The sequence below is a fragment of the Entelurus aequoreus genome, linkage group LG11 (assembly GCF_033978785.1).
Source record: "Entelurus aequoreus isolate RoL-2023_Sb linkage group LG11, RoL_Eaeq_v1.1, whole genome shotgun sequence".
NCBI lineage: Eukaryota > Metazoa > Chordata > Actinopteri > Syngnathiformes > Syngnathidae > Entelurus > Entelurus aequoreus.
This window is the reverse complement of record NC_084741.1, coordinates 12,387,353-12,414,287: the sequence shown is the minus strand read 5'-3', so window position 1 is coordinate 12,414,287 and position 26,935 is coordinate 12,387,353. Positions and strand designations below refer to the sequence as shown.

General features: G+C 40.5%; 1 protein-coding gene across 1 annotated transcript; it reads right to left on the bottom strand.

Annotated features, from left to right (window-relative positions):
* Positions 1–8,718: 8,718 nt before the first annotated feature.
* Positions 8,719–25,268, bottom strand: dbpb (D site albumin promoter binding protein b). Its single transcript, XM_062062522.1, has 5 exons — positions 24,592–25,268; positions 24,193–24,489; positions 20,711–21,139; positions 13,692–13,957; positions 8,719–11,315 (listed from the first exon to the last, which is right to left on the bottom strand). The coding sequence occupies exons 2-5, from the start codon at positions 24,383–24,385 to the stop codon at positions 11,100–11,102; spliced, it is 1,104 nt and encodes a 367-aa protein (XP_061918506.1). The 5' UTR covers positions 24,386–24,489; positions 24,592–25,268; the 3' UTR covers positions 8,719–11,099.
* Between the last annotated feature and the right edge of the window lie 1,667 nt (positions 25,269–26,935).

Sequence of the window (26,935 nt, the reverse complement as noted above, 5' to 3'; positions counted from 1 at the left end):
TCACAAGCCACTATAGGGCGCCATGTTGTAGACCACCGCTGAACCTGAGTTGGCCATACTCCCTCTCTGATTGGTCACAAGTCCCTATAGGGCGCCATGTTGGAGACCAAGTCTGAACCGGAGTTGGCCATACTCTCTCTGATTGGTCACAAGCCACTATAGGGCGCCATGTTGTAGACCACCGCTGAACCCGAGTTGGCCATACTCTCTCTGATTGGTCACAAGCCACTATAGGGCGCCTTGTTGTAGACCACCGCTGAACCCGAGTTGGCCATACTCTCTCTGATTGGTCACAAGCGCCTATAGGGCGCCATGTTGGAGACCAAGTCTGAACCTGAATTGGCCATACTCTCTCTGATTGCTCACAAGTCCCTATAGGGCGCCATGTTGGAGACCAAGTCTGAACCGGAGTTGGCCATACTCTCTCTGATTGGTCACAAGTCCCTATAGGGCGCCATGTTGGAGACCAAGTCTGAACCTGAATTGGTCATACTCTCTCTGATTGGTCACAAGTGCCTATAGGGCGCCATGTTGGAGACCAAGTCTGAACCGGAGTTGGCCATACTCTCTCTGATTGGTCACAAGTCCCTATAGGGCGCCATGTTGGAGACCAAGTCTGAACCTGAATTGGTCATACTCTCTCTGATTGGTCACAAGTCCCTATAGGGCGCCATGTTGGAGACCAAGTCTGAACCTGAATTGGTCATACTCTCTCTGATAGGTCATAAGTGCCTATAGGGCGCCATGTTGTAGACCAAGTCTGAACCTGAATTGGTCATACTCTCTCTGATTGGTCACAAGTCCCTATAGGGCGCCATGTTGGAGACCAAGTCTGAACCGGAGTTGGCCATACTCTCTCTGATTGGTCACAAGCCACTATAGGGCGCCATGTTGTAGACCACCGCTGAACCCGAGTTGGCCATACTCTCTCTGATTGGTCACAAGTGCCTATAGGGCGCCATGTTGGAGACCAAGTCTGAACCTGAATTGGTCATACTCTCTCTGATTGGTCACAAGTCCCTATAGGGCGCCATGTTGGAGACCAAGTCTGAACCTGAATTGGTCATACTCTCTCTGATTGGTCACAAGTGCCTATAGGGCGCCATGTTGGAGACCAAGTCTGAACCTGAATTGGTCATACTCTCTCTGATTGGTCACAAGTCCCTATAGGGCGCCATGTTGGAGACCAAGTCTGAACCTGAATTGGTCATACTCTCTCTGATTGGTCACAAGTGCCTATAGGGCGCCATGTTGGAGATCAAGTCTGAACCTGAATTGGTCATACTCTCTCTGATTGGTCACAAGTGCCTATAGGGCGCCATGTTGGAGACCAAGTCTGAACCTGAATTGGTCATACTCTCTCTGATTGGTCACAAGTGCCTATAGGGCGCCATGTTGGAGACCAAATCTGAACCTGAATTGGCCATACTCTCTCTGATTGCTCACAAGTCCCTATAGGGCGCCATGTTGTAGACCAAGTCTGAACCGGAGTTGGCCATACTCTCTCTGATTGCTCACAAGTCCCTATAGGGCGCCATGTTGGAGACCAAGTCTGAACCGGAGTTGGCCATACTCTCTCTGATTGGTCACAAGCCACTATAGGGCGCCATGTTGTAGACCACCGCTGAACCCGAGTTGGCCATACTCCCTCTCTGATTGGTCACAAGTCCCTATAGGGCGCCATGTTGGAGACCAAGTCTGAACCGGAGTTGGCCATACTCTCTCTGATTGGTCACAAGCCACTATAGGGCGCCATGTTGTAGACCACCGCTGAACCCGAGTTGGCCATACTCTCTCTGATTGGTCACAAGCCACTATAGGGCGCCTTGTTGTAGACCACCGCTGAACCCGAGTTGGCCATACTCTCTCTGATTGGTCACAAGCGCCTATAGGGCGCCATGTTGGAGACCAAGTCTGAACCTGAATTGGTCATACTCTCTCTGATTGCTCACAAGTCCCTATAGGGCGCCATGTTGGAGACCAAGTCTGAACCGGAGTTGGCCATACTCTCTCTGATTGGTCACAAGTCCCTATAGGGCGCCATGTTGGAGACCAAGTCTGAACCTGAATTGGTCATACTCTCTCTGATTGGTCACAAGTGCCTATAGGGCGCCATGTTGGAGACCAAGTCTGAACCGGAGTTGGCCATACTCTCTCTGATTGGTCACAAGTCCCTATAGGGCGCCATGTTGGAGACCAAGTCTGAACCGGAGTTGGCCATACTCTCTCTGATTGGTCACAAGTCCCTATAGGGCGCCATGTTGGAGACCAAGTCTGAACCTGAATTGGTCATACTCTCTCTGATTGGTCACAAGTCCCTATAGGGCGCCATGTTGGAGACCAAGTCTGAACCTGAATTGGTCATACTCTCTCTGATTGGTCATAAGTGCCTATAGGGCGCCATGTTGTAGACCAAGTCTGAACCTGAATTGGTCATACTCTCTCTGATTGGTCACAAGTCCCTATAGGGCGCCATGTTGGAGACCAAGTCTGAACCTGAATTGGTCATACTCTCTCTGATTGGTCACAAGTGCCTATAGGGCGCCATGTTGGAGACCAAGTCTGAACCTGAATTGGTCATACTCTCTCTGATTGGTCACAAGTCCCTATAGGGCGCCATGTTGGAGACCAAGTCTGAACCTGAATTGGTCATACTCTCTCTGATTGGTCACAAGTGCCTATAGGGCGCCATGTTGGAGACCAAGTCTGAACCTGAATTGGCCATACTCTCTCTGATTGCTCACAAGTCCCTATAGGGCGCCAAGTTGGAGACCAAGTCTGAACCGGAGTTGGCCATACTCTCTCTGATTGGTCACAAGTCCCTATAGGGCGCCATGTTGGAGACCAAGTCTGAACCGGAGTTGGCCATACTCTCTCTGATTGGTCACAAGCCACTATAGGGTGCCATGTTGGAGACCACCGCTGAACCCGAGTTGGGCATACTCTCTCTGATTGGTCACAAGTCCCTATAGGGCGCCATGTTGGAGACCAAGTCTGAACCGGAGTTGGCCATACTCTCTCTGATTGGTCACAAGCCACTATAGGGCGCCATGTTGTAGACCACCGCTGAACCCGAGTTGGCCATACTCTCTCTGATTGGTCACAAGTGCCTATAGGGCGCCATGTTGGAGACCAAGTCTGAACCTGAATTGGTCATACTCTCTCTGATTGGTCACAAGTCCCTATAGGGCGCCATGTTGGAGACCAAGTCTGAACCTGAATTGGTCATACTCTCTCTGATTGGTCACAAGTGCCTATAGGGCGCCATGTTGGAGACCAAGTCTGAACCTGAATTGGTCATACTCTCTCTGATTGGTCACAAGTCCCTATAGGGCGCCATGTTGGAGACCAAGTCTGAACCTGAATTGGTCATACTCTCTCTGATTGGTCACAAGTGCCTATAGGGCGCCATGTTGGAGACCAAGTCTGAACCTGAATTGGTCATACTCTCTCTGATTGGTCACAAGTGCCTATAGGGCGCCATGTTGGAGACCAAGTCTGAACCTGAATTGGCCATACTCTCTCTGATTGCTCACAAGTCCCTATAGGGCGCCATGTTGTAGACCAAGTCTGAACCGGAGTTGGCCATACTCTCTCTGATTGGTCACAAGTCCCTATAGGGCGCCATGTTGGAGACCAAGTCTGAACCGGAGTTGGCCATACTCTCTCTGATTGGTCACAAGCCACTATAGGGCGCCATGTTGTAGACCACCGCTGAACCTGAGTTGGCCATACTCCCTCTCTGATTGGTCACAAGTCCCTATAGGGCGCCATGTTGGAGACCAAGTCTGAACCGGAGTTGGCCATACTCTCTCTGATTGGTCACAAGCCACTATAGGGCGCCATGTTGTAGACCACCGCTGAACCCGAGTTGGCCATACTCTCTCTGATTGGTCACAAGTCCCTATAGGGCGCCATGTTGGAGACCAAGTCTGAACCGGAGTTGGCCATACTCTCTCTGATTGGTCACAAGCCACTATAGGGCGCCATGTTGTAGACCACCGCTGAACCCGAGTTGGCCATACTCTCTCTGATTGGTCACAAGTCCCTATAGGGCGCCATGTTGGAGACCAAGTCTGAACCTGAATTGGTCATACGCTCTCTGATTGGTCACAAGTCCCTATAGGGCGCCATGTTGGAGACCAAGTCTGAACCGGAGTTGGCCATACGCTCTCTGATTGGTCACAAGTCCCTATAGGGCGCCATGTTGGAGACCAAGTCTGAACCTGAATTGGTCATACTCTCTCTGATTGGTCACAAGTGCCTATAGGGCGCCATGTTGGAGACCAAGTCTGAACCTGAATTGGTCATACTCTCTCTGATTGGTCACAAGTGCCTATAGGGCGCCATGTTGGAGACCAAGTCTGAACCTGAATTGGCCATACTCTCTCTGATTGCTCACAAGTCCCTATAGGGCGCCATGTTGTAGACCAAGTCTGAACCGGAGTTGGCCATACTCTCTCTGATTGGTCACAAGTCCCTATAGGGCGCCATGTTGTAGACCACCGCTGAACCCGAGTTGGCCATACTCTCTCTGATTGGTCACAAGTCCCTATAGGGCGCCATGTTGGAGACCAAGTCTGAACCTGAATTGGTCATACGCTCTCTGATTGGTCACAAGTCCCTATAGGGCGCCATGTTGGAGACCAAGTCTGAACCGGAGTTGGCCATACGCTCTCTGATTGGTCACAAGTCCCTATAGGGCGCCATGTTGGAGACCAAGTCTGAACCTGAATTGGTCATACTCTCTCTGATTGGTCACAAGTGCCTATAGGGCGCCATGTTGGAGACCAAGTCTGAACCTGAATTGGTCATACTCTCTCTGATTGGTCACAAGTGCCTATAGGGCGCCATGTTGGAGACCAAGTCTGAACCTGAATTGGCCATACTCTCTCTGATTGCTCACAAGTCCCTATAGGGCGCCATGTTGTAGACCAAGTCTGAACCGGAGTTGGCCATACTCTCTCTGATTGGTCACAAGTCCCTATAGGGCGCCATGTTGGAGACCAAGTCTGAACCGGAGTTGGCCATACTCTCTCTGATTGGTCACAAGCCACTATAGGGCGCCATGTTGTAGACCACCGCTGAACCCGAGTTGGGCATACTCTCTCTGATTGGTCACAAGTCCCTATAGGGCGCCATGTTGGAGACCACCGCTGAACCCGAGTTGGGCATACTCTCTCTGATTGGTCACAAGTCCCTATAGGGCGCCATGTTGGAGACCAAGTCTGAACCGGAGTTGGCCATACTCTCTCTGATTGGTCACAAGCCACTATAGGGCGCCATGTTGTAGACCACCGCTGAACCCGAGTTGGCCATACTCTCTCTGATTGGTCACAAGTGCCTATAGGGCGCCATGTTGGAGACCAAGTCTGAACCTGAATTGGTCATACTCTCTCTGATTGGTCACAAGTGCCTATAGGGCGCCATGTTGGAGACCAAGTCTGAACCTGAATTGGTCATACTCTCTCTGATTGGTCACAAGTCCCTATAGGGCGCCATGTTGGAGACCAAGTCTGAACCTGAATTGGTCATACTCTCTCTGATTGGTCACAAGTCCCTATAGGGCGCCATGTTGGAGACCAAGTCTGAACTGAGTTGGCCATACTCTCTCTGATTGGTCACAAGTCCCTATAGGGCGCCATGTTGTAGACCAAGTCTGAACCGGAGTTGGCCATACTCTCTCTGATTGGTCACAAGTCCCTATAGGGCGCCATGTTGGAGACCAACTCTAGATGGCCATAATCTCTCTGATTGGTCAGAAGCCACTATAGGGCGCCATGTTGGAGACCACTTCTGAAAATGAGTTGGCCATACTCTCTCTGATTGGTCACAAGTCCCTATAGGGCGCCATGTTGGAGACCAAGTCTGAACCGGAGTTGGCCATACTCTCTCTGATTGGTCACAAGTCCCTATAGGGCGCCATGTTGGAGACCAAGTCTGAACCGGAGTTGGCCATACTCTCTCTGATTGGTCACAAGCCACTATAGGGCGCCATGTTGTAGACCACCGCTGAACCCGAGTTGGCCATACTCTCTCTGATTGGTCACAAGTGCCTATAGGGCGCCATGTTGGAGACCAAGTCCGAACCTGAATTGGTCACACTCTCTCTGATTGGTCACAAGTGCCTATAGGGCGCCATGTTGGAGACCAAGTCTGAACCTGAATTGGTCATACTCTCTCTGATTGGTCACAAGTGCCTATAGGGCGCCATGTTGGAGACCAAGTCTGACCCTGAATTGGTCATACTCTCTCTGATTGGTCACAAGTGCCTATAGGGCGCCATGTTGGAGACCAAGTCTGACCCTGAATTGGTCATACGCTCTCTGTTTGGTCACAAGTCCCTATAGGGCGCCATGTTGGAGACCAAGTCTGAACCGGAGTTGGCCATACTCTCTCTGATTGGTCACAAGTCCCTATAGGGCGCCATGTTGGAGACCAAGTCTAAACCTAAGTTGACCATACTCTCTCTGATTGGTCACAAGTGCCTATAGGGCGCCATGTTGGAGACCAAGTCTGAACCTGAGTTGGTCATACTCTCTCTGATTGGTCACAAGTCCCTATAGGGCGCCATGTTGGAGACCAAGTCTGAACCTGAATTGGTCATACTCTCTCTGATTGGTCACAAGTCCCTATAGGGCGCCATGTTGTAGACCAAGTCTGAACCTGAGTTGGTCATACTCTCTCTGATTGGTCACAAGTCCCTATAGGGCGCCATGTTGTAGACCAAGTCTGAACCGGAGTTGGCCATACTCTCTCTGATTGGTCACAAGTCCCTATAGGGCGCCATGTTGGAGACCAAGTCTGAACCGGAGTTGGCCATACTCTCTCTGATTGGTCACAAGCCACTATAGGGCGCCATGTTGTAGACCACCGCTGAACCCGAGTTGGCCATACTCTCTCTGATTGGTCACAAGTCCCTATAGGGCGCCATGTTGGAGACCAAGTCTGAACCTGAATTGGTCATACGCTCTCTGATTGGTCACAAGTCCCTATAGGGCGCCATGTTGGAGACCAAGTCTGAACCGGAGTTGGCCATACGCTCTCTGATTGGTCACAAGTCCCTATAGGGCGCCATGTTGGAGACCAAGTCTGAACCTGAATTGGTCATACTCTCTCTGATTGGTCACAAGTGCCTATAGGGCGCCATGTTGGAGACCAAGTCTGAACCTGAATTGGTCATACTCTCTCTGATTGGTCACAAGTGCCTATAGGGCGCCATGTTGGAGACCAAGTCTGAACCTGAATTGGCCATACTCTCTCTGATTGCTCACAAGTCCCTATAGGGCGCCATGTTGTAGACCAAGTCTGAACCGGAGTTGGCCATACTCTCTCTGATTGGTCACAAGTCCCTATAGGGCGCCATGTTGGAGACCAAGTCTGAACCGGAGTTGGCCATACTCTCTCTGATTGGTCACAAGCCACTATAGGGCGCCATGTTGTAGACCACCGCTGAACCCGAGTTGGGCATACTCTCTCTGATTGGTCACAAGTCCCTATAGGGCGCCATGTTGGAGACCACCGCTGAACCCGAGTTGGGCATACTCTCTCTGATTGGTCACAAGTCCCTATAGGGCGCCATGTTGGAGACCAAGTCTGAACCGGAGTTGGCCATACTCTCTCTGATTGGTCACAAGCCACTATAGGGCGCCATGTTGTAGACCACCGCTGAACCCGAGTTGGCCATACTCTCTCTGATTGGTCACAAGTGCCTATAGGGCGCCATGTTGGAGACCAAGTCTGAACCTGAATTGGTCATACTCTCTCTGATTGGTCACAAGTGCCTATAGGGCGCCATGTTGGAGACCAAGTCTGAACCTGAATTGGTCATACTCTCTCTGATTGGTCACAAGTCCCTATAGGGCGCCATGTTGGAGACCAAGTCTGAACCTGAATTGGTCATACTCTCTCTGATTGGTCACAAGTCCCTATAGGGCGCCATGTTGGAGACCAAGTCTGAACTGAGTTGGCCATACTCTCTCTGATTGGTCACAAGTCCCTATAGGGCGCCATGTTGTAGACCAAGTCTGAACCGGAGTTGGCCATACTCTCTCTGATTGGTCACAAGTCCCTATAGGGCGCCATGTTGGAGACCAACTCTAGATGGCCATAATCTCTCTGATTGGTCAGAAGCCACTATAGGGCGCCATGTTGGAGACCACTTCTGAAAATGAGTTGGCCATACTCTCTCTGATTGGTCACAAGTCCCTATAGGGCGCCATGTTGGAGACCAAGTCTGAACCGGAGTTGGCCATACTCTCTCTGATTGGTCACAAGTCCCTATAGGGCGCCATGTTGGAGACCAAGTCTGAACCGGAGTTGGCCATACTCTCTCTGATTGGTCACAAGCCACTATAGGGCGCCATGTTGTAGACCACCGCTGAACCCGAGTTGGCCATACTCTCTCTGATTGGTCACAAGTGCCTATAGGGCGCCATGTTGGAGACCAAGTCTGAACCTGAATTGGTCATACGCTCTCTGATTGGTCACAAGCCCCTATAGGGCGCCATGTTGGAGACCAAGTCTGAACCGGAGTTGGCCATACTCTCTCTGATTGCTCACAAGTCCCTATAGGGCGCCATGTTGGAGACCATACTCTATACACCTAAGAAGCAACATGAACTGGCCTCTGGAAATCCCCCTGACTCCATCCTCATGTCAAATCCTAATTCATCATCGACACCCACTGATCACAAAGCAAAAGCAAGAGCATTGTTGAACGAGAATAATCTTTAATTGGTGTTTTTTTTAGGGAGAAATCTCAAAGTACATCCACAGAACCAGCACATAGTGGGTCGGAGAGCGCTGTGGCACGCCTACGTCAATTAGAGTCCCTGGAAAGACGCAGCCAGCACATCTGGGAGGATGCCAGCTGGAGAGCGAGCGTCCGGTCGGGAGCGCAAACGACCACGCGGGCGCGAGGCGGAAACGGTGCAAAGAAAGCAAGAAAAGGACGAAGCATGCATAGTCCACCAGGGGGCGTGAGGAGCTCGTCCTTGTACAAAAAAAGTCTGCATGGGGGTGAAGATCATCAGTGAGGTCAGGAGGAAACATCCATCAAGAAAGTATAACATCATAATAACAATAATAATAAGAAGAAGACTAATAATATCAGAACAAAGAAAGTCCTTCTAGCAAATACGAGCAGAGATGTTGTAGGAACGGTCGAAAGGTCCATTTTAGATTCCACTCCAACAGTCATAATAATAATCTTCTTCCTGTTAAATCACCTGAAATACTCGCAGTTCTCCATTTCAAGCCCAGAAATGTGCACTTTATTAGTTATACCACTGGCTGACTTTATTTGAAGATGCTTAGCGAAGCCTGTCTGTAAAAATAGAATCGTTGCAGACTATTTAAAAAAATACATTTGAAATGTAATATATAATATAATTGTATTAATCATAATTAGCACATTAGCAACTTGAAAAAACATGTTTTTTAAAGTGGCTAAAATATCTAAAATTCATCAATATATTAAACCAATAATGGTAAACGTTACCATTTTTTACCATTTAAAAAAAGTTCCTAATGTGATAATTATAATATAATTGTGATTATTTGATTGTTTATAATGATTGTTGTGTGGTATTATTATTAATAATTAGCACATTAGCAACTTAAAAAAAATTTTTTTTGAAAATGTTAAAAAGTGGCTAAAATATCTAAAATTTATCAATGTACTAAACAAATAATAATGGAAATTTGTATTATTTTTTTTAAATAAAAAATAATAAAAAGTACTAATGTGATGTATATATAATATACATTGGAATTTATTTGTTTTGTTTATAATGCAAAATTATTGCTGTATGGTATTAATAATAATAATAATTAGCACATTAGGAAGTAAAAAGAAAATGTCTGAAATAAATATCCAATATTCATGAAATGGTATTATTATTAATAATTAGCACATTAGCAACTTTAAAAAAATGTTTTGGAAAATGTTAAAAAGTGGCTAAAATATCTAAAATTCATCAATACAATAAATAATAATGGAAAATTGTTATAATTTTTTACCATTTAACAAAAGTACTAATGTGATAATTATAATATAATTAGGAATTTTTTGTCTGTTTATAATGCAAAATTTCTGCTGTATGGTATTAATAATAATTAGCACATTAGGAAGTAAAACATTTAAAATAAAAGAAAAAGTGGCAAAAATATCCAATATTCATTAATATATTAAACAAATAATAATGGTAAATGTTACCATTTTTTATAAAGGTCCTAATGTGATAATTATAATATAATTTTGATTTAAAAATTTTTTATAATGATTGTTGTGTGGTATTATTAATAATTAATGTTTCAATTGTCAAAAAAATGTACATATAAAAATGTTATTACATTAAATGGCCTAAAAGCGATCAAACCAGTTTATTAGTGTTATTATTATTATTATTAATATGACTTCCACTGCAGTAATACTGATAATAATCATTATTATTAATATTACTTACAATGCAGTTATATTGATAATAATTATTATAGATAAGTTTTTGATTGTCAAGGGGGGTGAAGTGAAGAAGTATACTTGATTGAAGTACTATGAAGTACTATGCAGGTAGTAGACAATAGGGATCTTGTCTTGAGTGTTACTGGAGTGACGCTGATGGAAACAAATATTGAAGGGAAGCGAGTAGAAGCGGAGTTGAAAGAAAAGCTGGTAATTACGTACACACACAAAAAAACATCAAAAAAAGAGGGACGTGTGGTCACCGTGGACACAAAAGAGGAAAGAAAAAGACGACCAGAGTTCTCCTGGAGGAAGCAAAGTGAAGTTTCTACTTGACAAAATGTTCTAGTTGCCAATTGTTCCACAGAAAGATGGTCCTCCCGCCGGGTTTAGTCGTGTAGAAAATGTACAAAATGATTCTCTCTCCTGCGAGTGTCCTGAAGTGTTATAAAAATATACAATTCTCCAATAACAAAACCCCTAAAAGTTAAATTATTCTCTCCGTGCGTCACCATGACGACCAAACACCTGAGCTGCGCGCCTCCTCCTGATACATTCATCATCATCATCATCATCGTCATCTTCATCATCGTCATCATCATCGAGTCCAAAAAGTCTTTCCTGGAATATTCCATCACTGGTCGGCCAGGCGGTTCTCATATTTGCTAAGGATGTTGCGACATCGTCCAAGTTCTTTGCGCATCTCCGCCACTTCCTGTCGCAGGGCGGCGTTCTCTCGCTCCAGGAAGGAGGCGCGCACCGATATTTGGTTCTCCTTCAGGCGCCGAGCGTCTCGGGAGCGCTTGGCCGCTTCGTTGTTTTTGTATCTCCTGCTCCAGTACTTCTCATCCTGGGGGAACACAGGCACCATTTTTACTATTGTTTGTCTTTGGGAGAGAAAACACTACAATATTGCAATAAATCATTCCCTTTCATTCAAAATCTAATTTAAAAAATGCATTTTTATATGAATTTATCTAAAAAATATTTTTTTTAAAGTTAAACATAAAAATGTGTTAAAATGTAAAATATTAAAAGACATGTAAAATATAATAAAATGTGATTAAGTTTAAATAAATGTGCTGTTAGGGAGATGAATTAAAGAATATTGTTTTACAAAATAATTTATTTTCATTCAAAATCAAATTTTAAAAATGCATATTTATATTTATTTATCCAAAAAATATTTTAAAAAAACTTCAATGTAAAAATATGTTAAAATGCAGATATTAAATTACATGTAAAATGTAATAAAATGTGATTAAGTTGAAATATTGTTTTACAAAGTAATTCATTTTTATCCAAATTAAATTTAAAAAATGCTTTTTTATATTAATTTGTTACAAAAAATAAAGTTAAACTAAAACGAATATATATTAAAATGTAAAATATTAAATGACATGTAGAATATTACAAAATGTGATTGAGCTGAAATATTGTTTTACAAAATAATTCAATTTCATTCGAAATCAAATTTAAAAAATGCATTTTTATATTAATTTATGTAAAATAATATTATTTTGAAACTAAAACATAAAAATATATTAAAATGTAAAATATTAAATGACATGTAGAATATAATAAAATGTGATTAAGTTGAAATAAATGTACTATTAGGGAAATGGATCAAAAACCATTATTTTACAAAATAATTCAATTTCATTCAAAATCCACTTTTAAAAAAAGTTGCATTTTTATATTTATTTATGTAAAAAATATTTATAAAATAATAAAACATAAAAATATGTTAAAATGTTAAATATCAAACTATTTAATGTCATTTACAATATAATAAAATGTGATTAAGTTGAAATAAATGTACTATTAGGGCGATAAATTAAAAAATTATTTGTTAACAAAATAATTTCATTTAATTCAAAATCTAATTTAAAAAATGCATTTTTATATTTATCTAAAACATTTTATTTTTTTTAATCTAAAACACAAAAAGATGTTAAAATTTAAAATAGTAAATGACATGTAGAATACAATAAAATGTGATTAAGTTGAAATACATGTACTATTGGGGAGATAAATTAAAGAATATTGTTTTACAAAGTAATTTCATTAATAATAATAATGTTAACTGTAATATAATTAGATTAAATTGCTAGTGTAAATAATAATAATGTTAACTGTAATAAAATATGATTAAATTACTAGTGTAAATAATAATAATAATAATGATGATAATGTTTACAGTAATACAATTATTAAATTACTAGTGTAAATAATAATAATGTCTACTGTAATAAAATATAATTAAATTGCTAGTGTAAATAATAAGAATAATAATGTTAACTGTAACAAAATATGATTAAATTACTAGTGTAAATAATAATGTTTACTGTAAAAAAAAATTAGATTAAATTGCTAGTGTAAATAATAATAATGTTTACTGTAATAAAATATGATTACATTGCTAGTGTAGATGGGTATTAATAACAATAATAATAATGTTTACTGTAATAAAATATGATTAAATTGCTAGTGTAAATAATAATAATAATGATGAAAATGTTTACAGTAATAAAGTGATTCAATTACTAGTGTAAATAATAATAATAATGTCTACTGTAGTAAAATATGATTTAATTGCTAGTGTAAATAATAATAATGTTAACTGTAATAAAATAGGATTAAATTACTAGTGTAAATAATAATAATCTTTACTGTAATAAAATATGATTAAATTACTAGTGTAAATAATAATAATAATAATAATAATGATGATAATGTTTACAGTAATAAAATGATTAAATTACTATTGTAAATAATAATAATGTCTACTGTAATAAAATGATTAAATTGCTAGTGTAAATAATAATAATAATGTTAACTGTAACAAAATATGATTAAATTACTGGTATAAATAATAATAATGTTTACTGTAATAAAATTAGATTAAATTGCTAGTGTAAATAATAATAATGTTTACTGTAATAAAATATGATTACATTGCTAGTGTAGATGGGTATTAACAATAATAATAATGTTTACTGTAATAAAATATGATTAAATTGCTAGTGTAAATAATAATGATAATTTTTACAGTAATCAAATAATTAAATTACTACTGTAAATAATAATAATAATAATGTTTACAGTAATAAAATATGATTAAATTACTAGTGTAAATAAAAATAATGTTTACAGTAATAAAATATGATTGAATTGCAAGTGTAAATGGCTATTAATAATAGTAATAATAATAATAATAGCTTACTTTCATGTTGTCGGGCACCAGGATCTTGCGCGCCTTCTTCACCATGGGCTGCGGCTTGAGCTCCTCCTCGCTGAAGGACTGCCTCCTGGGGTCAAAGTTCTGCTGGCCGGGCCCGTTGGACAGAGCCATGTCCGAGGGGTCCATGTCGAACATCTCCACGCCCTCCGGCCCGCTGTCCGTGGGCGTGAGCAGCGGCGGGCAGGAGGACGACGGGGAGGACGAGCAGGACGGAGACTCGTACGAGTCGTTCATACTCGTCTGGCTGCCTGCGGGACGACACACACAAGAAACACTTTTAGCAACTTTCTACACTTTCAGCAACCTGTTACACTTTTAGCAACTTTCTACTCTGCACTGAGGAAAGGCAGCAAAGCAGGCTGCGCTACACCAACACCACCACCAGGGGGAGTCAGAGTGCAGTGTGGCACAAGGGGCTGAGTGTAAATTCTCCTCGCTTTTATGCGGCGAGAAACGCAATAAAACTGAAATTAAAAACAAAAATCATGCCAACGACACTTGCAGGAAACATCTCGCATGAAAAAAAAAGTTTTTATTGTATAATAAGACGTTGTGGAATCATAAGAATGGAGCATCATGTGGGAAACGTTATGTCACTTTCTAACCTTCCCCTTGAAAGCAGTTTAGTCACAGTCTGCTTCTACAAGATGATGTGATATTGTTGTGATATGTATCGATAGTGCATGATATGCAGAAGATACAGCTGGCACTGGTATCAGGAGCTCAGTCTAATGTGCCATTTTGTCACATTAAAAAGCTCAGCAGCTAGACGCGATCGCCCTTTTATCATTGTTGATATCATTGTTCATAACGATAGTGCATGATAGGCGGTCTGTAGGAGATCTAGTACAAGAGCTGACAGTTGTATGGGCATTTCAGTCAAATGTGTACCTTTGTCATTGGTTGACAATAAAATCTGCGATTTTTTCCCCTATTGTCAATCAATATTGATGGTGCATGATAGGCGGTACATATGAGATACAGTACAATCTCCTGGCATTTTATCAGGGTTGCATTTGTACGTGTACCTGTGTCATTTTTTCTCTATAAAAGCTATGCAACTCGACGTGAGAAAATGTTTCCGGGTTTTTTTGTATTTATTATTGATAGTGCATGATAGACAGTATATATGAGATACATTAGAACCGCTGGCATTTTTTTAGGATTGCATTTGTACGTGTACCTGTGTCATTTTTTCCTATAAAAGCTATGCAACTTGAGGTGATAAAATGTTTCCGGGTTTTTTTTGTATTTATTATTGATAGTGCATGATAGGCAGTACATGTGAGATACAGTACAATCGCTGGCATTTTATCAGGATTGCATTTAAACGTGTACCTATGTCATTTTTTTGCTATAAAAGCTATGCAACTCGACGTGATAAAATGTTTCCGGGTTTTTTTATATTTATTATTGATAGTGCATGATAGGCGGTACATATGAGACACAGTAGAATTGCTGGCATTTTATCAGGATTGCAATTTGTACGTCTACCTGTGTCATTTTTTTGCTATAAAAGCTATGCAACTTGACGTGATATAATGTTTCCGGGGTTTTTTGTATTTATTATTGATAGTGCATGATAGGCGGTCATATATTGTAGTAAAATAGCAGCCAGTTGTATGGGCATTTGAGTCGAATGTTTGGCAATAAAAGTTAAGTAGCCTGATGTGAACATATTTTCCCCCCATCATAAATCAACATTGATAGTGCATGGTAGGCGGTACATATGCGATACAGTACAAAAAGCTGCTGTTTTATCGGGATTTCCAGTTGCATGCATACCTGTGTACGCATACCATTATTTGGCAATAAAAGCTAAGTAGCTTGTTGTGATCATTTTTTTCCCCTCAATTAATGTCGATAGTGCATGGTAGGCGGAAAACACTACAATATTGCAATAAATCATTCTCTTTCATTCAAAATCTAATCAAAACAAATCATTTTTTTATATGAATTTATCTAAAAAAAATATTTTTTTTAAAGGTAAACATAAAAATATGTTAAAATTTAAAATATTAAATGACATGCAAAACATAATAAAATGTGATTACATTGAAATAAATGTAATATTATGGAGATAAATTAAATAATATTATTTTACAAAATAATTCAATTTCATTCTGAATCAAATTTATTTATCTAAAATATATATTTTTTAAACTAAAACATACAAATATGTTAAAATGTAAAATATTAAATGACAGGGAAAATATAATAACATGTGATTACGTTTAAATAAATGTAGGGAGAAGAATTCAAGAATATTGTTTTACTAAATTATTTTATTTTATTCAAAATTAAATAAAAAAAAAAACATTTTTATTTTTATTTATGTAAAACAATTTTTTTTAAGTTAAACATAAAAACATGTTAAAATTTAAAATATTAAATGACATGTAAAATATGATCAAATGTGATTAAGTTTAAATATATGTACAATAAGGAGATAAATTAAAGAATATTGTTTTACAAAATAATTACATTTCATTTGAAATCAAATTTTAAAAAATGCAGTTTTATAATAATTTATGTGAAAAATATTATTTAAAACATAAAAATAAAAATATGTTATGTTAAACTATTATACGACAGGTAAAATATAATAAATGTGATGAAATTCAAATAAATGTACTTTTAGGGAGACAAAGTACAGAATATTGTTTTACAAAATAATTTAATTTCAAATAAAAACATTTAAAAATTGCATTTTTATATTTATTTATGGGAAAACAATATTTCTAAAATATAAATGTAGTGTACAAGAATTTCAGTGATATGTGTACCATCGTCATTGTTTGACAATAAAATCTAAGTAGCTTATACATTATTTTGCCCGATATTATTATTGACAATGCATGATAGGCGGTATATAGGAGTAAACAGTACAAAAGCTCCAGTAGCAGTTGCATGGGTATTTCAGTATGGATGCATGGTATGTAGAATAGGTGGTAGAATAGCTTGACGTGATGTGCTGTGTATTTGTCCTGATTCTTATCATTGATAGTGCATGATAGGCGGTACAATAGTTGAATGTCACATGACTACCACTGAACTCACGTCTTATCTCATCAGGAACAGACAAAAACACAAACATTTCATGCTGGCGCTTCCACATTCCGCTGCACTCAAGTCAATCGTTTCTGTGACCACGCAAGCTATGTGCTGCGTCTCAGAAGTCGTTGTTGGGTTTTTTTGTCAATGCAGCCACCTGCTGGAGGGATCCTGCCGGAATGTTCCGGTTCTAGCCTGGATTGGAATGTCTTTCCCAGCTGGTGAGCCGTTGCTAACGTGTACGGATGAAAAAAGACGTCCGCATATTTCGAGACGGACGGCTTTGAAACGGAAAATGACCATTTTTATTAGTAAGACATTAATAATGACTATTTTTATTAGTAAGACATTTTCAGTCCACCAAACTCCCAATTCAAAGTCAAAGATAGGTGGCGCCATTGTGAAGCAGTAACTCAGTATCAGTGCAGCGTCGGTACAGCTAGTGAGTGTGCCACACACTCGCCAAGACTGCGTTTACCTATCACTACTAGTAAATAATAACATCAAAAATAAATATATTTCACTTTTCTCAGCCTTTTTTTTTTGGTTTTAATTACATGCACATGCAACACGGACAATTTTGCAAACCAGACTTTTAAACCTAACAGAAGTTTTAGGTCTAAAAATGAGGTTTTTGTCTTTGTTTTTCCAAAGCTGCCTGACGTTTGCCAAACCTTACTTAAGTAACATTTGTTTGAATCTTGAAATGCACTAAAAGAGATTTGTCCAAATATTTAACACAGAAATGGCCTTTAAAGTGTTCAGTCATTATTATTGTTTCATAATACTTTATTCATTTCATTTTTTGATGATAGTTCAATTATAATTATTATTCAATAATACATTTAATTTATAGATGTACTCCCTTATTAATATATATATATATATATATATATATATATATATATATATATATATATATATATATATATATATATATATATATATATATATATATATAAATATATAAAAAATATATATATATATATATATATATATATATATATATATATATATATATATATATATATATATATATATATATATATATATATATATATATATATATATATATATATATATATATATATATATATATATATATATATATATATATGCATGTATTATTAAAGAATGATAAGTGAATCTATCATAGGCCACTTCTGTAATATTAAAAAAAAAAATTTAAAAATTTAAAAATAAATTTTAAATACACTAAATGTAAAAACTTACATTTTTCCAAGTATTTAATACAGAAATGGCCTTTAAAGGTTTAATTTATTGTTATTATAATTATTATTATTATTATTTATAACACATTTATTCATTCATTTATTTCATTTTTGATGATAGTTAATGAATTATCATTATTTAATGTTATTATTATTTAATTTGTGTATTTTGTTTATGAATCTTATACATTATCATTATTGAATGTATTTATTATTAAATAATAATTAATTAATTAATTAATTAAATATTAATAATACATAATAATAAATAAATCCTTCATAGGTCACTCCCGCATATATTTTTTTAAATGCACATTTTATTAAAATTAAAACATTTGAAATGCACTAAAAAATATCTGTGAAGCGCTTTGAGTGTCTAGAAAAGTGCTATATAAATCTAATCCATTATTATTATTATTAAAAAATATATATTGAGTTAAAAATGACGATTTTTCCAACTATGTGTGGAGTTTTCCAAGTATTTCATTCATTTATTCATTCAATGAATGCATTATGAAATAATAACAAATGAACACTTCTGTATGAAATAGTTGCAAAGGTCAACATTTGCAACTTGAGTGTTTGAAGATGTCCTTTCATGAATACATGAATTCATGTGTTTACTGTTGTTTATCATTTATATACAGTAGTCTTTTATGTCCCTAATTTCATTCCTTTGATCTCGTCCATGTTTTTCCTTTCTTTGCGTTTCTAGAAAGGGGTAAAAAGAGTGAGAAATGACTAAGCTCTGCTTCTTCCTACTCCTTTTCAGAGCTGCACGTGTGACTTTGTTGACGCTAATTATTGCCAGCATTATTCTGAGGCGAGCTGCTGGTGTTTGCAGTCACTCACTCACTCTTCCTGTGCACAAGCCTCCGCCCCCTTGCCTGCCGGCTCCGCCCCCTGTTCCCTCACTCCAGCGGCCTCCGCACGTGCAGCGGCGCGTGCACATGGCCGTGGCGTGTGAAGCGAGGAGAGCTTTAAAGACACGCAACTATAAACACTCTCTCTCCCTCCCCGGGTCTCGTGCTCGGCCCGGCTCGCAGCGACCGCCCCGCGCGCCGCGCTTATTAATAATTGGCCGGACGGAACGCTGATTGCGCTCCTGACGGCGAGGAACATCGATCACATGCAAAAGTGGCGCTGAGTCATAAGAGTTTTATCTCGTGGTTTGTTCCTCCTGCTGAAGAAAGCAGATTTCAAATGCTAGCCGGCTAATGTTAGCGTGCATCAAGTACCTAAAATAAGCCTGAGGTGTACACCTTCAAAATTAGCTTAAAAATAAGTTAGCATACTAGCGTTAGCACGCTAACAGGTATCATCCGTTGAGTAACAAATGTTTGATGCTGACGTGTATATCCGGGGGGAAAAAAATTCTAAAAAAAAAGTTAGCATTCTAACATTAGCATGCTAACAGGTATCATCCGTCAAGTGACAAATGTTTGATGCTGAGGTGTATATATAAAAAATAAAAAAAAATGTTTTAAAGTTTGCATTTTAACATTAACATGCTAAAATTAGCATGCTAACAGGTATCATCTGTCAAGTAACAAATGTTTGATGCTGAGGTGTATATCTAAAACAAAAAAATTCTAAAAAAAAGTTAGCATGCTAACATTAGCGTGCTAAAATTACCATGCTAACAGGTATCATCCGTCAAGTAACAAATGTTTGATGCTGAGGTGTATATCCGGGGGGGGGGGGGATTCTAAAAAAAAGTTAGCATGCTAACATTAGCATGCTAACATTACCATGCTAACAGGTATCATCCGTCAAGTAACAAATGTTTGATGCTGAGGTGTATATCTAAAACAAACAAAAAACTTTAAAAAGGTTTGCATGCTAACATTACCATACTAACAGGTATCATCCGTCAAGTAACAAATGTTTGATGCTAAGGTGTATATCTACAAAAAAATAAATTCCAAAAACATGTTAGCATGCTAACATTACCATGCTAACAGGTATCATTCGTCAAGTGACAAATGTTTGATGCTGAGGTGTATACCTACAAAATTAGATTTGAAAAAGTTAGCAAGCTGCTAACAGGTATCTACAAAATTAGCACACTAGCAGGTATTATTTGTTAAGTAACAAATGGTTGAAGCTGAGGTGTATACCTACAAAATTTGATTTAAAAAAAAGTTAGCATGTTAACATTAGCATGCTAACAGGTATCACTCGTCACGTAACAAATGTTTGATGCTGAGGTGCATACCTACAAAATTTGATTAGAAAAAGTTAGCATACCAGCGTTAGCATGCTAACAGGTATCATTTGCCAAGCAACACCTGGTTGAAGCTGAGGTTTATACCTACAAAGTTAGCAAACTTAAGTTAGCATGCTAACTGTCAAGTAACACCTGGTTGAAGCTGAGGTGTATACCTACAAAGTTAGCAAACTTAAGTTAGCACACTAGCAGGCATTATTTGTTAAGTAACAAAGCTAGCATGCTAACATTAGAATGCTAACTATTTATCTGGTGGTTTTGTTCCTCCCGCTGAGGAAAGCAGATTTGAAATAACTCTTAAGTTCCACCGAGGCCGCGGGTTCGATTCCACGAGCCGCGGGAGGGCCGCTACCTCCCTGAAGTCTGAGTGGGGATATATGGGGAGACCTGAAGCCTGAGTGGGGATATATGGGGAGACCTGAAGCCTGAGTGGGGATATATGGGGAGACCTGAAGCCTGAGTGGGGATATATGGGGAGAACTCACCGTGCAGGCAGTCGCTGGACCCCGTCAGACTGTGGGGCTGAGCCACCTCCAGACCCAGGAGGGAGGGTGAGGACGAGGGCGAGGAGGACGAGGATCCGGGCGGCGAGGGGGGCGGCAGGCACTGGGAGCTCTGGTTGGGCACGGCCGACTGGGAGCTCTGGGAGGGGATCTGTGCCGAGCTGGAGCTGTTGTTGCTGTGCATGTTCCCCATGCCGTTCTCCGTCAGGAACTCCTCCAAGTCCATGTACTGCAGCTGGAAGAGGCCCCCGTCGGCCGGCAAGGTGCGGTCCCACAACAGGGGCCCCAGGAACTGGTTAAAGTTCCCGCCGCCGTTGGCGCCCACGCTGGCGCCGTTGCTGCCGTTTACTCCCGCCGTGTTCCTCATGGGGCCCATGGGGTCCTCGTCCATGTCCTGGGGCCGCTCTTTGTCTGCGCCACAGGAGAAGACATGATCCCTACTGAGTACTCGGGGCCCACCAAAAGAATCTTTTTTTTTTTTACACGAATCAATTCTTAAAAGCACATTTTTTTTCTCTCACCTGTGACTCGTTTTGAAAAAGTTCCACTTAAACCGATGATACCAAATGATACATCGCGGAAATCGATTCAGAGGCGATTCCGAATCGAATCGTCACCCCAGAAATTGGATCGAATCATTAGGTACCCAAAGAGTCACGACTCTTCGGGACATGGATGGCTACGTTTAGAGTAACCCAGCAGATTCTGTCAAATATAAAAGTGCTAATTTTCTAGCGATTAGCAGGGGTGCACAAAAAAACCCAAATCACGATTCTCGTTAATCCTGATTCCAAATGGATTCAGAACTTTCAAAAATCAACAGAAAAAATAAAAAATGTTAAAAAGCTTTTTTTTTTTTTTTTGCGAGAATCGGTTCGAGTCGAGAATCGATTCTCAATCGAATGGTGACCCCGGGAATCGAACTTGGATCAGAATCACATCCGAAGCGTTAGCATGCTAGCAGGTACCATTTGTCAAGTAACAAATGTTGTGTATACATACAAAATTAGCTTTAAAAAAGTTAGCAAATTAGCGTTAGCATGCTAACAGGTATCATTCGTCAAATAACGAAAGTATGATGCTGAGGTGTATACCTACAAAATTAGCTAAAAACAAAGTTACCAAACTAGCATTAGCATGCTAACAGGTACCATTTGTCAAGTAACACATGGTTGAAGCTGAGGTGTATACCTACAAAATTAGCTTAAAAAAAGTTAGCAAATTAGCGTTAACATGCAAACCGGTATCACTCGTCAAGTAATGAATGTTTGATGCTGAGGTGTATACCTACAAAATTAGCTAAAAAAAAAAGAAAAAAGTTAGCACTCCAGCGTTTGCATGCTAACAGGTATCTACAAAATTAGCTAAAAAAAAGTTTGCAAACTAGCAGGTATTATTTGTTTAGTAACAAATGGTTGAAGCTGGGGTGTATACCTAGAAAATTAGCTTTAAAAAATTTAGCAAACTAGCGTTAGCATGCTATCGTATACTATTTGTCAAGTGACAAATGTTTGATGCTGAGGTGTACATCTAAAATAATATTTCTAAAAGAAGTTAGCATGCTAACATTAGCGTGCTAACAGGTATCATTCGTCAAGTAAGAAATGTTTCAAGCTGAGGTGTACACCTACAAAATTAGCAGAAAAGCTAGCATGCTAATATTAGAATGCTAACGATTGTAAGGTTACTGGTTAGCAAAGCTTCCGGTTGTGTAGAGATGGCCTAAAAACTTATTTTTAGAAATTGATTCTTTTAAAAATCTTTAGTTTTTAATTTTTTAAAATCGGGATGAATAAAAATCGGAATGTTCACTAGTATTTGTTGTGCAGGTTCAGCGTGGAGATAGCCTGAGAAAAATAGATTTTTGAACATCTGGAATCGATTCAGAATGAATAAGAATCGAACTTGAATGTGATTCGATTCTTTTTTTTAAAAATAAATACTGTACATCCGAGTATTGCCATGAAATCCCAGATGGACCAGATTGCAGAAAGACCGGTGCCAGAACCAGGACCCGTGTGCGATCAGGCACGTACACAGGCGTCTGCGGCATAATCCGAGGTCACGCACGCGAGTACGGATCCCGTGGGTAGAAACAACAACAACACAACCTAAAAAAGCTGACATATATGTCTACATATGATATTAATATAATTGGATATTAAGAGTATTTGAAAGTCGGACTCCTGCCTTGTTTACTAACCTCAGCTAACATGCACCAAACATGAACAAGTGTAGTGTTTTAGATAGTTCCCATCATGCATTGCAATGGATTTAAATTGGTGTCATTTTGGTGTTTGGACATTTTTTTTCCATAATATCCACACATTTCAGCGAGCGGGGTTTTTTTGTGTGTGTTGGTTGCATTTCTTTTTTTGCGCCATGACTCGGGAAGGTTGTCTGGGTTGGGTCATATAGGTAAATGCTTTACTCGCCACGGTTACAATGTGGTGGCAGATATTTTCGATTTAAATTGGTGACACCCCGCACAACCCAGATTGTTTACTAACCTCCTATCAAGCAGCTAAAATGCAACAAACATGAATAAGTGTTGTGTTTTGCATTGTTCCCATAATGCATTGCAATGGATTTAAATGGGTGCTATTTGGTGTTTGGATGTTTTGATTTAAATTGGTGACACCCAGCAGCGGGCCAGATTGTTTACTAACCTCCTATCAAGCAGCTAAAATGCACCAAACATGAATAAGTGTAGTGTTTTGCATTTTTCCCAAAATGCATTGCAATGGGTGCAATTTGGTGTTTGCCCTTCCCCCAAAAGGGACAAGCGGTAGAAAATGGAAAATGGATGGATGTTTTTTGTTTTTTTTATAACATCCACAAATTTCAGCCAAAAGGGTTTTTTTGTGTGTTGGTTGCATTTCTTTTTTTGCGCCATGACTCGGGAAGGTTGTCCGGGTTGGGTCATATAGGTAAATGCTTTACTCGCGACAGTCACAATGTGGTGGCAGATATTTTGATTTAAATTGGTGACACCCCGCAGTGGGCCAGATTGTTTACTAACCTCCTATCAAGCAACTAAAATGCACCAAACATGAATAAGTGTGGTGTTTTGCATTTTTCCCATAATGCATTGCAATGGGTGCAATTTGGTGTTTGGTTCCCCCCCCCCAAAAAAAGGGACAAGCGGTAGAAAATGGAAAATGGATCGATGTTTTTTTATAATATCCACAAATTTCAGCCAATAGGGTTTTTTTGTGTGTTAGTTGCATTTCTTTTTTTGCGTCATGACTCGGGAAGGTTGTCCTGGTTTGGTCATATAGGTAAATGCTTTACTCGCGACAGTAACAATGTGGTGGCAGATATTTTCGATTTAATTTGGTGCCACCCTAGATTCCTTATCAAATGAAACGTCCTTTGGACAAGTGCACAAGCGTCTGCGGCGTAATCCGAGGTCACGCGTGCGAGTACGGATCACGTGGGTAGAAACAACAACAACAACCCACCTTTGACATCGCAGGGGCTCCTGAGCCGCTGGTCCCCCTTCATGGGGTGCTGCAGGAGGGACTTGAGCCCCGCCATGGAGCTGAGGTGGCCCCCTGTGAGGGAGCCCGCCGGCTGGGTGCAAGGACCGAACTGGGGGCTGGCGCCGGCAGGGAGGTCCGGGGTGGGGAGCTGCTGGCTGAGCTGCCTGGACATCCTGGGCCAGACGGTGGCGTTGAGACACCTGTAGGGTCGGGGGGGGGCACCCTGGGGGGGTACTTGGAGGGGCGAGGCGATTCGACCAATGGGAGTTTGTATGGCTGAGGGGGTGGAAAGAAGGGGGGCGGGGGGGGGTTACAGTAATGTTATTATTACAATGACAATATTAAGAGGATGTACAGTAAATAGCACGTGCAAATTACCTTAATGTGTTGACGAGCGGGCTCCTTTTTTAGTTCCGTGTGAGGATTTTTGCTTCCAAGTATTCCATCGCACTCCTCGGCAGAAGCAAAGTGGGAGGAAGGAAGGAAAAAGAAGAAAAAGCAGCAAAATGGCAACAAGAAGAAGAAGAAAAAAGAAGAATGTTATCCTCGGGAGACGAAGCGGAAACCGAAAAAAACTCGGGTCGAGAGCTGAAAAATGTCGGTGCTGTCGTTGAAATGACAAGTTGATGTTTCTGTCTCTGCTCTGCTCGCGCTCACTTGTCCGTGGCGTGGAAGGAGAGTGGGAGGAGTCACGGCGTGGAAGGTGGGCGGGGCGCTGCGCTCATTTGCATGTGTGTGTGAGCATGTGTGTGTGTGTGTGTGTCCTCTCGTCTCCGGAGCTCAGATGGAACGGCCACGGGTGGATCACGTGACGTCACAAGTCGCGCCGAGGCGTGGCCAAGTGATCCCTCCAAGTTCCGAGTATTATTTATGAGACGCGCCCACTCTCGTGCCGCGCCTCAAGGCGGCAGACGGCTGTCACTTGACCCTCGTGTTTGTTTACATTCCGCCGACAACACTAAAATAAGTCCCTTCTCAAACGTTCAGCACGTTTCCCGATGAATACGTTTCAGTTCCCCTAGTTCGATTCCCACAAAACGTGAGCGTCCTACGCGTGAGTTGCCTTTTTTTTTTTTTGTCCCAGGCGACGTGAACGCACCAACACGTTGCCTCCGGGTGTACAAAAGGCGCCACCGCCTCACGTGTACCGCGCACGCAGCCAAAGCCGAGCCTGCTCCCTCGCCCTCTCATTGGCCGGAGGGCGGAGCGGCGGCGAGCGCCCATTGGACAGAAGTAGGTCGACTCGGCCCGCCCACTCGGAGTCCCTCTCCGTGCATGCTAGTGCCGCGTGAGAGCCCGAGTTGGAAAGAGCAACACAAAAAAAAAAAAAGGGGGGGGAGAGGAAAAAAAAAAGCAAAAAAAAAAAAAAGAGAAGAGCGAGCACATGCGAAGCAGCGCGCCCGCCACAGGAATCCGACTACTCCGAGAAGGATGTGCTCAAGTTGAGGAGTAAACAGTTTGACAGGCTGGGAGCCGCTCGGCGGTGAATAATTCACAGTGTGCGCGCACACGTGACTTGACCTTTCAATGCAATCCAACTGTGCAGGAGATGAACACAAACAAGACAGCTGGATATTCTCTTGGAAAACAACACGACTGCGTTTAAAGCGGAAGTGCTTGCATATACGTCACATTTAGACCAGCAAACTTGTGTCTACATATGATATTAATATCATTCAATATTAAGAGTCTGTGATAGGTTGACTCCTACCTTGTTCACTAACATCCTATCAAGCAGCTAACATGCACCAAACATGAATAAGTGTAGTGTTTTAGATTTTTCCCATCATGCATTGCAATGGGTGTAATTTGGGGTTTGGACGTTTTTTTTCCATAATATCCACAAGTTTTTTGTGTGTGTTTGTTGCATTTCTTTTTTTTGGCACCATGACTCGGGAAGGTTGTCTGGATTGGGTCATAGAGGTAAATGCTTTACTCGCGACAGTCACAATGTGGTGGCAGATATTTCGATTTAAACTGGTGACACCCCGCACAACGCAGATTGTTCACTAACATCCTATCAAGCAGATAAAATGCACCAAACATGAATAAGTGTTGTGTTTTGCATGTTCTCCCATCATGCATTGCAATGGGTGTAATTTGATGTTTGGACGTTTTTTTCTCCACAATATATACAAATTTCAGCGAGCAGGGTTTTTTGTGTGTGTTTGTTCCATTTCTTTTTTTGCACCATGATTAAGGAATGTTGTCTGGATTGGGTCATAGAGGTAAATGCTTTACTCGCCACAGTCACAATGTGGTGGCAGATATTTCGATTTAAACTGGTGACACCCCGCACAACACAGATTGTTTACTAACATCCTATCAAGCAGCTAAAATGCACCAAAAATGAGTAAGTGTAGTTTTTTAGATTTTTCCCATCATGCATTGCAATGGGTGTAATATGGTGTTCGGATGTTTTTTTTCCCATAATATCCACAAATTTCGGCGAGCAGTTTTTTTTTGTGTTGGTTGCATTTCTTTTTTTTGGCACCATGACTCAGGAAGGTTGTCTGGATTGGGTCATAGAGGTAAATGCTTTACTCGCCACGGTCACAATGTGGTGGCAGATATTTCGATTTTAACTGGTGACACCCCGCACAACGCAGATTGTTTACTAACATCCTATCAAGCAGCTAACATGCACCAAACATGAATAAGTGCAGTGTTTTAGATTTTTCCCATCATGCATTGCAATGGGTGTAATTTGGTGTTTGGACGT